Source organism: Malus sylvestris, chromosome 17 (genome assembly GCF_916048215.2).
Source record: "Malus sylvestris chromosome 17, drMalSylv7.2, whole genome shotgun sequence".
Taxonomy (NCBI): Eukaryota; Viridiplantae; Streptophyta; class Magnoliopsida; order Rosales; family Rosaceae; genus Malus; species Malus sylvestris.
Window position 1 is genome coordinate 19642074 of NC_062276.1, and position 11149 is coordinate 19653222.

Consider the following 11149-nt stretch of genomic DNA (forward strand, 5'->3'; position numbering starts at 1 on the left):
GGCCTAGCCTAGAATGCCACATAGTGTCAGTTCACCTAAGAAAGCAAAGACACCATGAGTTTGATTAGCAGAAAGACTGCTCCGGCCTTTTAAAAGGATCATCCCCATCCACAAATCCTACACATAATAAAATTTGAGATGTAACGTAAAGAAGGAATGGTTATAATCCGAAAAACGGTTCATGGAAGTCACATTAGTAGATGCTTAGGACAATCTAGGGCCAATTTTTTGAAATTTTCAAACCTGGACCCCCATGCACACCACGAATTTGATCGGTTCCATGATATTCACAAGGATTGTGAAGTTGTCCCACATCATTAGTTATGTGAGAATTAGCACAAGAATCAAATAACCAATTATGAACGGAAAGAGTAGATGTAGAAGCTCGAGAAAAGGGAGCAGCATCAGCATAGGCTTGAAAAAGGAACCCGACCTTCATATTGTAGAATTATCAGAGAGACGGGCCATACAGCCCATTTCCAACAACACCGATATTGTCTGAGTATATCCTTTTGCTACCAACCTTGCTTTGTACCTGTCGAGTGATCCGTCAGCCTTGTATTAAATTGAGAAAATCCATCGGCACCTAACTGGTCTTTTCCCTTTTGGCAGCTCCACTACTTCCCATGTATTATTTTTCTGTAGTGCTTTCATCTCTTCATCCATTGCTTCAACCCATTCTCGAATCTTCAAGGCATCCCCTACTCGAGTTGGTATTTGGATTGACTGCACATTATTCACCCAAGCTTGACGCAAGTGAAAGATTTTTACATGACACATAATTGGTATTAGATACTTCACTTTTCCTTCTGGAGAAAACTTGTCAGGAGGTACACCACGATTTTGCCTTGGTAGCAACTTATATGTACATATAACATCATTAGTTACATGAGCATCAGTAGTAATTACCTCAGCGATATTCAGAGAAGACGTATTGGATGACAACACTATTGAGCTAGAGACAGGGGAAGCATCTTCGGCACAAGTCTCAGGGTTGCTAGCTTCGGCAGTAACCTACGGTGAAGTTACGTTAGGTTTGGCAATAGATGGCCGAACAGCACAAGGACTCTCAACACATTACTCTTCGACAGTCAATGGCTGAGCACCTGCAACAGTCTCGGCAGGAAGAGACCGAGGTTTTGCAGCACCAGGCACGATATTGTCAGTGTCACGGTGCACTCCCCTCGAAATAATTACATCTTGTACATCCAACCACCCAACATCACTATCAAGATCACAAATACTAGCATTCACCCCCTTATGATCAGAAGGTGATGATACTAGAGTATAAAAATATTCTGATTCAAAAAAAGTCACATCCATGGTTACATACATGTGTCGACTTTTAGGGTGGTAGCATTTATAACCTTTTTGTTGGGATGCAAATCCAACGAAGAGCACATGGATCCAATTTACTACGATGAATCTTGTGAATATGAGCATACGCTACACATCCAAACACATGAGGAGTTAGGAAATTGGTGGATACTATGGGAACATGTTCTGATAATACTTGAAGAGATGTATGGAAGTCCACAACCCAAGATGGCATGCGATTAATCACATACACGGCATAGGTAACGGCTTTAGGCCAAAAACGTTTAGGCATGGATGCACCAAAAAGCAAGGCACGATCTTTCTCTCAGCAACCCCATTTTCTTAAGGAGTATGCGGACAAGTAGTTTGATGAATAATTCCACAATCTTGTAGAAACCGGGATAACTCAGAATTTATATACTCTCCACCATTGTCAGAACGCAAAACTTTAATATAAGAGGAATACTGAGTTTTAATCATCTGTTGAAACAGACGAAACACATCACAAACCTCACTTTTATTTTTCAACACATACAACCACGTCATACAAGTACAATCATCCACAAAAGTAACAAACCACCTAATTCTCAAAGTAGTACTAACAGGGGAAAGTCCCCACACATCAGAGTGTACTAGCGCAAATGGAGAATATCTTCTATTCATACTTGGAGGGAATGAAGCACAGTGACTTTTGGCTAAAATACATACTTCACATTTCAATTCTGAGTCTTCAATACCACTGAACTAATCAGGTAATATATGTTTCTAATAACCAAACGATGCATGCCCCAAACGACAATGCAATAATAATACCTTCTGTAGATAACTATTACATGACGCATGAACCAAATTAACTCTTCCATGAACCACATCATCCACGTAATATAGCCCTTCTCTCTTAGTGCCATGCCCAATGATCTCCTTTGTTTGAATATCCCAAAGCAAGCAAAATGAAGGATACATTAATACAACCCAATCCAATTGTTCAGTGACTTGAGGTACTGACAATAAGTGATGGGACAATGATGGAACCAATAAACAATTATGTAAGGGAAGAAAGGGTGTAAGAGACACTGTTCCCGTGCCAACAACAGCAGCAGTAGTACCATTGGCAGTTGCCACACACTTTCTATGAGGATCTTTCATGGACTGAAACAAAGTTCTATCATATGTCATATGATCCGTTGCACCGGAATCTAAAATCAAACTTGTATTGGTCATTGTAATCACACACGATAATAATACACGGCAATTATAGTACCAAACAAATTACGGAACCACCTGCTACAAGAAACACAGAGAACAGCACTTGAAAATCAAATTACACTTCCAATCCCCAATTTTCCCTTTATTATGATCAACAGCATACGTCATAAACAGAAGGGACAACCCCTTTTTTCCACGCAGCAATTTGGGAAGCAGCAAGAAAAGCACACTTGCAATTGTGCACGACACACGGCATTCCATGCTGATTGCACAGCACAAAACCGCAAACAGAATTGCTGCAGTACAAACACACGGCAAGTGCAGGAAAAACACACCAGCACTGGTACGGCAAGAGCAGGAAATACAACCCTTGCAGATTTTTCTTTTTTTTCCTTCTTTTCCTTGGCAGCAGAATACCAGGCTCTGATGCCAAATAGAATTTTACGGCTTAATTTTCATGTATTGCATAATTTGGTATATAAGTACATACAATCCTTGTTCTCCAAGGAAACAAAAAAGGACACAAAGAGATATCCTTCCTAATAAAGAATTCTAATATTTACACAATATTTACATTCCTATTTTCCAAAGACTCACGGCAATACATATAACACGTCGAGACGATTGAAACAATACCCGAGTGACCAAACCGTTGACAAACTTGGCATTCAAAACGCCCAGAAGAAGAAAACCATTAGAAAAGCCTTGAGTTGGGCCAGGAGCAGGGCCAAGTAAGCCTGTGAAATTAGCTGAAGAATTACGACACAAGCTTCCTGAGGAAGAAAAGGTAGCAACCCCTCCAGAAGCAGAATCTGAGAAATTGGAGCCACGTGAGGAACCACCATGACGACCTATGGAACCACCGCATACAGCAACAAAAGCAAATGTGTCGACATCAGAAGGAAGAGAGAATGCATTATGACGCTGCTCAGCACTCACAATAGCACTTCCAAGGCGTTGTAGGTGATTGGGGTGTCACGTGCTTCGGCAGAAAGGACCGACTTTGCTCATAATAACCGCGACTAATCAGATTCAGAGACGGGAGGTCCAGAAAGAGCAAGGTTGTCATCAAGAACGTTGATTTTGTCTAGGTAATCAGCAATAGAAAGGTCACCACGAGCAGTATTCATTAATTCAGTATGCATCTAGATAATTCGATTTTGAGAGGTAGAGGCATATCGTTCTTTTAAACAAGACCATGCAGAAGCAGGATCCGTTTTGTTGACGATGGTAGAAAGAACTTTAGGGGTAGCGAACTAGTGATCCTGGAGAGAACCATCCGATTAGTTTGTATCCATTCAACGTGTAAGGGATTAAGTCGCCTTATCGTTTTGTTGCCCTTGTCATCAAGAAGGAAGGAACCATGGCACTTATTGTCATGTTGAAAACAAACAAAAAGAAAAGAAGGGGAGAGAATCCTCCTCCTTTGTCGTCTGGATATCATGAAGGGCAACGGAACAAAGTTGATGATCTCAGCTCAATGCTCGTTGTACAAAGCTAATAGCAAATTGTATAGGTTAAAACTAATGTACAAGTGATAACATAATTACAATTCAGCAACATCAGTCGTCAGTTGTAGAAGACAACACAGAAGACACTAGTAAACCCTTATCTAAGTGATAACATAATTACAATTCAAGCAGTAGATTCGTTTTTCAATGCAAGTGTGTCCACGCATTGGCATACTCTCATCTCGGATCCTTATCTAAGTGTCCAATCGTACGCGCTCTGATAAGCTTGGGATTCGTCTGCGATAAGGAAAGAAAACATGTCGAGCAGCTTAATGCTCAGTATACGTGCAAGGTTGTTAGAATTCTTCCTCCTGGTGTCGAGGATCTGGAAAGTCACACCAACAAGTTTATAGTGGAGATTTTCTCCTTCAACTTCACTCAAGTCATCGACTCGACCGTCATCAGCGCGCTAACTGTTAGCGTAAATCAAGCATTACGGCGAATATGTAATCCTCTGCAAATTAAAGACGCATCTAAATGGCTAAAGAGTCTTCGTTCTAGCACACAATTTGGACAAACTTCAATGTAAACCAAAAAATTTGCTTACATAATTAAAACGCATCTAAAATATCAGAATTTTTCGTTGTAACGCACATTTGGGACAAATTTCAATTGCACACGATACAGTTGTGTAGAATCTAATCCTGAGAAATACAAACTGGAAGGGTATTTCAATTTCAATTGAGGTAAAGGAAATATCACATGCGGATGGTACGGGCCTTGTACATGCAGATATAGGCCATATGCCAATCACCTGCAAACAAGCAAAAACTATTAGAGTGACGGACCATTTTAAGGTGACCTAGATAAATGCCAAAGCGGGACACGATCGCTGCCCCAAGACATGGGTAAGTGGGTTTAGGCATTGTTAATTGACAAGTTAACGAGTGAGCCGCTCTGCTGTTATATATGCGCCAGAGAACCACATAGCAGCCCTTAGTGAAATTCATGCTACTATACAGGTTAGCAAGAAAAGAAATTCCAGCAATCCTACCTCCTCCGGAGAGTTTGGTGATGTCTTCCTCCTCCTGTGGGTAGGGATTGTCATCATCATATTGGATCCATTTCCCTTGAACCAACAAAAGAATCCCATGAGTTGAAAGGTTTGTATTGATCACATGCAAACAAACTAGCAGTTATTCCAGAAAACTGACCGCTTTCTTGCTTGACCCAGGCAACATAATGGCCAGAGTCTGCACTACGACCCTTGTGTGTCAGCACAGCAACCAAATCATAAATTCCAGTCATAGCACCTGCAGCAATGGGACGGCGAAATAAGTGCAAACTAAGGACTCGAAGAACCAGAGTGAAACACAGAAGAAGAAGAAAAATCACAAGGTTGATTGACTTTAACCTTCATCTGGTGTAGGATTAGATGATTCTCCACTTCCATTTGAAGATCCCTGCACGCAGAAAAGAGGGTGATGCTTTATACGTAATCAAATAGGCAGTTCATGAGGTTTCTGTGTGAAAGTGTATAGCTAGGTTGTATAATCACCTCCGCATCAGACATCTTGATATCTTTGTCTTTTGAATCAGAGCTCTTTTCACTGGGTTTCAAACCAAGTTTTTTACCTTCCTCATCCCTCAGTCTCTGAAAGTTGAGGTTGGAAATAAATAGGACCAGTACAAAAAAAATAAGTCAATATTTTTTACCAAATGTTAACATAAGTTCGTCAAAATCAAAGAGAAGTATATACCTGACGAGGAGCTTCCAATGTTTTGCGAAGATCAGCTGAACACAGATCAAAAATATCCAATTGCAAAGGGTAATCGACTTTCTGAGATAAGTGAAAACAGTTTAAATTTAATAGGCAGTGTTTCTAATAACACTTTCACAATAAGATATCAGTGCACTAAAGTTGCAAAAAAAACTGTCAAGCATACTCAACACATACGCAGAAATTCTCATAGGAATACTTTCTTTTTCCACCTAAAACAATATGGAAAGAGACAAATGACAATTTGTATATCAGAAGAAAATAGGCATTACCCGCAAAATCTTAGCCTTCTGATTTGATTCCCTTTTCCAGAAAAAGCGTACAAACTGAATGGTCAAGTACCTTGAGGGAAAAAAATTTAACTGTAAGATTCCACTTTTGTAATATTTTTTTGGGTTAAAGTCAAAGGGCAGACCACACACAATTTAGCCACCCATCCACAAACTTGGGGCCGTTTGATAACCATTTCGTTTTTAGTTTATATTTTAAATTTTTGTGCTAGAATAGAGGGAAAGTATATGGGAGAAGTGAGGAGCGGAAAGGGATGAACGGAGGTGGTTGGAAGGAGGATAGAGAAATGAAGAAAATTATATGAAAACAAAAATATGAAAGTGAAAACAATATTGTTTCCAGTTTTGTTTTTTAGTTTTCATTTTGTCTGTCACTCCATACACATTCCTTTTGCATTTCTTCCACCATCCTTCCTTTACCTCTCTTTATTCCACCTTTCTCCTACATATTTTTCCTCTCTCCGTTGCACAAAAAATAAATGAAAACTAAAAATTAAAAAGAAAATGATTTATTAATGAGACCCTTAAATAAGGGCACAAGATACTAAACTGACTACGTGATAGTGTAACTTATTACATGTTGGTGACTAAAATGTTAGAATCAAGAATAATGCATTAAGAATAGTATACATATAGTCATTTTGTACCTCGGAAGGCCATTTATAAGAGACTCCTTGACGTAGATCGCACTACGCCCTAAGGAAGGTGAATTTTTTTCCAATTCTGATTTTAAACCCTGCATGAAGCAGTGTACTATATGAGGACCCTGTAATTACTATAGAGTATCTTGATTATATCATCACATATTCTAGCACACACACACAAAATGAAATGAAGAAGATTATACTTACATGTTTTAACCCTTCATGCAAATGGTTCACCTCATGTGATATGTGGCACTTCAGAGAATAAACTGACTCTGTTTCTGAGCTTTCTTCCCCACTTTCTACGCAGTGCACCCTAGCATTCCACCACATCAATAAATACATGAAGTGGTAGCTTCATTTAATAACTCTTTAACTTATAACTCATAAATGAAATATGAACTTCAACAAGCCAGTCATATGTTGTGCCAGCAAGAGGAAACTCAACAAATTATTCAAACGTCAACTGTTAAATTTTCTTTAAACCAATCATCCAGAAAACTGAAGTATATATGTTAATTTCATAATCACAACAAAGAAAACTGTTACGTAATCTCATACTGCTATTGAGTGTTAGTCAATATCTAATTAGTATACAATAAGTTGATAAGTTGCAGATCTCTCTAACCTGCTAACAAGTTCAATGCCGAAAAGGGCTTTAACAGAGTCTGGACTTTCACTGCAAGAGGACATTATTCAGTATAATTTCCAATATATATGGCAAAAAGCAGACTGGAAACCAAAACTAGGAGAACACAAAAATTGCTACTGAACCTAAAAGAAAGTTTCCATAGATCATTAGTTTAAGGTCATTAAACCACTTTCAGTTCCTACACACATCCAAACCCAGAAAAATAAAATAAAATAAAATTACCCACCTAGAACCTAACGATCTTAGAGATTGAGAAAGGGTGTATAAAAGCTGTGACCAACATTCTTCAGCATCCTGTCACACATTAAGAACAAAAAATTCAATAAACTACCAAAGTAACTAGACTGAAAAAGTGCAGCATTACAATAGGATAAAAACCAAATTGAAAACCTGCTGCATGAAAGTACTATTATGCTGCTGACCAAATTGAGGATACTTTTTGCGTAATACCTGCAGATATAACAACAAACCAACTTGTTTATCTTTCCGCCTGTACTAGTAAGAAACTACCTATAGACTAATGATATCAGGCTCCATGACAAAGTTTCTATGCCAAAGTAGAATGCAAGAATTAAGAATATACTGTACAAGTTTCGTAAGCTTCATTGACAGATGAAACATGTTCAAGAAATTAATTAAAACAGTGAATAAGGATAACAAACCATCCAAAATTGCATGGGTGCCACAGCCTTGACACTTTTATCCAGTTCACTAAATAAATCACGAGTTGCAATAGTCAACATATGAGAAGTCTGATCCACATCATTGCTTCTTCCAGAATGTGAATACCTGAAGAAATAATACACTGTCAGCACTAGTCTGACAGGAACAAATTTTGAAGTAAATTGAAATACATTCTTTAACTGAAGACTTACTTGATCAAAGCTGATTTCAACTCTGGAACAGAATGCAGACACTGTATGGTGGAGTTCATATAACAGGTGTTTCCCAGGTTAAATAGACCAGCACCGTAACCCTGGAAATAAAAGTAACATAGGTTGAAATAATTTATACACAAAGCAAAAAGAAAAGGAAAAAATATTGAAGCCCGAAACAAAATCATGGAATTTAGAAACGCATAAAAGTCTAACAAGTTAAAATTACTCAAAAAAAAAAAAAGAGAAAAAGACGCAAAAGTTCATTTATGACTGAACCTTCAAATATGTAAAGGTGGCATAATTGAGAATGCTCTGAAGCCATTATTTCTGATAATGATTCACATGCAAATGAGAATAAAATAATGTATTGGTACTACTAGTCAACAAGGAACGTACCAGAACAGTACAGCACAAAATCCTAACTAATGTCATATTTACAGAAAAAGTAAGAAAAACTCAAAATGTTACAGAGCCACTAGCATATCATAATAACATCACAACATCGAATTAAAAATATAAGAGAAGTTTGCAAAACTCTAAATGAAAGAGATGGGAGAAGTTTGCGGATAAATATCACAAGTGCATCAGATTAACAGCACGAGGTCCACTAAGAAGAAATAACAGCTTTTAAAATCTTCAGAACAAGTACTTAGTACTGGACACACTAAGAGCTTGTTCAGCTATTTAAATCTACCGAACACAAGTACAAAGTACTTACCAAGTTAAGCGCTTGTTCTTCTTCTGGGAGATCTTCAGCAAATACAATAGCCTTCTCTGGAGCCTTGACAACCTCATCTGCTGTCCCCATCATCATCAATTTTTGACCCTACAAAAAGTATATATTATCGTTCATTTTGTTTTCTTGTAGGAAAGGTTATAGATTTGTGATTAAAGCAACAACAAATATGAAGCAGATAAATATAATACTAATTGTGATTCGCTTCAAAAAAAAAAAACCCCACCTCTTTTACTCCTAGAGTCGACCAGTCTGCATCATCCTACATTTAAAAACATACAAACACAAAAGAAGGATTTACTTGACAATTAAACAAGACATATATAATGTATATATGAACACTTTCACTAAGCCTGAGCAATCTATCTACCTTCAATAAACCACCTTTAACCATTATCTTCTGTCTTTCAGGAGGTACCCCTGTTAAGTCGTATAGTTGGCATTTGAATACATAAGGTGGCTGAGTGGTATCAATTTCCACAGCTTTCAACAGCTCCTTTTGCCATTTTACACTCACTGCAAATGAGTAATAAATCACTATTGTCAATAATGTAATCTACAAACCAAGTTAAAAGTTACAAATCTACAGAACAACATATGAACTTATGAAGAACCCATTTATGCTGTCCTCAGATTAAGGTAATAATAGCGTCTGGAAAGAGAAAAAATTTGATACCGAGCTAAAACTAATGCAATCGAATCCAACAAGTGTCTGGAGTCTTGTAAAACTGAGTTTTCAGCAACGCCTTAGATTGTTCGATAGTATGCTATGAAACATTGTTGCATAAGATGAATACAGCAAAAAGAAACCTAAATTGACTAAGAACTTTATACGTGCAACAGAACCGCTCCACTTTAAATATGAAAACCCACATTAGAAATCCCAAATTCGGCTAAAAGTAAAACTAGTTCATTCATTTAATAAGAGTCTGGAGTCTTGTAAAACTGAGTTTTCAGCAACGCCTTAGATTCTTCGATATTACACTATGCAAAATTGCTGCATAAGATGAATACAGCAAAAAGAAACCAAATTGACTGAGAAATTATATGTGCAACTTAATACGAAAAACCCACATCAAAAATCCGAAATTCCTCTAAAAGTAAACTTAGTTAATTCATTTCTAATAAAAGTCTGAAGTCTTGTAAAACTGAGATTTCAGTAACACCTTCGATTCTTCGATAGTATGCTATGCAAAACATTGTTGCATAAGATGATACAGCAAAAAGAAACCAAAATGATACGTAACCGAACCACTCCACTTAAATACGAAAACCCACATCAGAAATCCCGAAATTGCAAAGACCCAGATCCTAATTTCGAATTACAACCCACAAATCCAGCTCAAATTACTCAAAAAAAAAAAAACGGACGAACAAACTGCTTAGTCGCGTCAAATACCACAAACTCCGGTAACCCAGATTAAAAAACTGAAAGAAAACCCCTAAATGCGCCCCAAAAGTGAAACATTAAGCGCCAGAAATGCTCGAAGAAAGAATTGAGTACGAACACCAATTTGGAATAAAAATAAAATCAATAAATAGTATAACTTGGATGAGAAATTAAACACGAGAGGCGCTCTTACCGTTAAGCATCGCGGAAATGGTTTGGAGCTTCTAAGATCGGTGAGCGACGGAGGTTGGCGTTTTATCAGAGTTTAGCTTGTACAACAGGCAAAGACAAATGTGCTTCAATGTTCTACGCTTTCAGGCCTTCGTTTTATAGAGAGCGAGTCCGGACCCGAGTTTTCGAGTTCGTATCCGTAAAAAACAGATAAGATCACAGGAGATGTCAAAAAAAAATAGGTAAATGTAAATTTAAAAGCTTATGTGGTAATCTCGAATTTTCCTTTTGCTCAAACTCTTTTTTTTTTTTTATTTAATACAATGGGCACACCAAAGTGTGTGAAAAAAAATTTTATTTTTGTTTTTGAAATAGAAGGAGAGAGGAAGAGATATATAGAGAATGTGGGAGTGGAAAGTTTTTTTTTTGTTTTTTAAATTAGAAATATGTTAGGATTACATGTAGGTGAGGCTTTGAAAAAATACAGCAAAATTTGGTTGTATAAAATTACATTTTGCCCCATACTTCTTATTCATGTTCTGTTTTAATTAGAATGTTAAACTGGTAACTTCATAGGGTTTTGGTTGACAATGAGTGTTTTATTAATTAGTAGAGATAAATATTTGTGGAGCT

General features: G+C 37.3%; 1 protein-coding gene across 1 annotated transcript; it reads right to left on the minus strand.

The window, feature by feature from the left end:
* Positions 1-4560: 4560 nt before the first annotated feature.
* On the minus strand, positions 4561-10706 carry LOC126612659 (ubiquitin carboxyl-terminal hydrolase 6-like). The gene is made up of 18 exons (XM_050281119.1): positions 10539-10706; positions 9326-9471; positions 9182-9217; positions 8938-9045; positions 8217-8317; positions 8004-8130; positions 7732-7791; positions 7568-7635; positions 7318-7368; positions 6897-7005; positions 6693-6781; positions 6028-6097; positions 5735-5815; positions 5533-5628; positions 5389-5437; positions 5189-5287; positions 5029-5103; positions 4561-4788 (listed from the first exon to the last, which is right to left on the minus strand). The coding sequence occupies exons 1-18, from the start codon at positions 10546-10548 to the stop codon at positions 4733-4735; spliced, it is 1431 nt and encodes a 476-aa protein (XP_050137076.1). The 5' UTR covers positions 10549-10706; the 3' UTR covers positions 4561-4732.
* Between the last annotated feature and the right edge of the window lie 443 nt (positions 10707-11149).

What these genes read in the sequence shown, in the direction of transcription:
- LOC126612659 (XM_050281119.1), bottom strand. An exon ending in AAGAACAAGCGCTTAACTTG is followed by an intron (nt 8,318 to 8,937) that starts GTAAGTACTTTG and finishes TTTTATTTCCAG; the next exon opens with GGTTACGGTGCTGGTCTATT. An exon ending in CTAAGATCGTTAGGTTCTAG is followed by an intron (nt 7,369 to 7,567) that starts GTGGGTAATTTT and finishes GTCCTCTTGCAG; the next exon opens with TGAAAGTCCAGACTCTGTTA.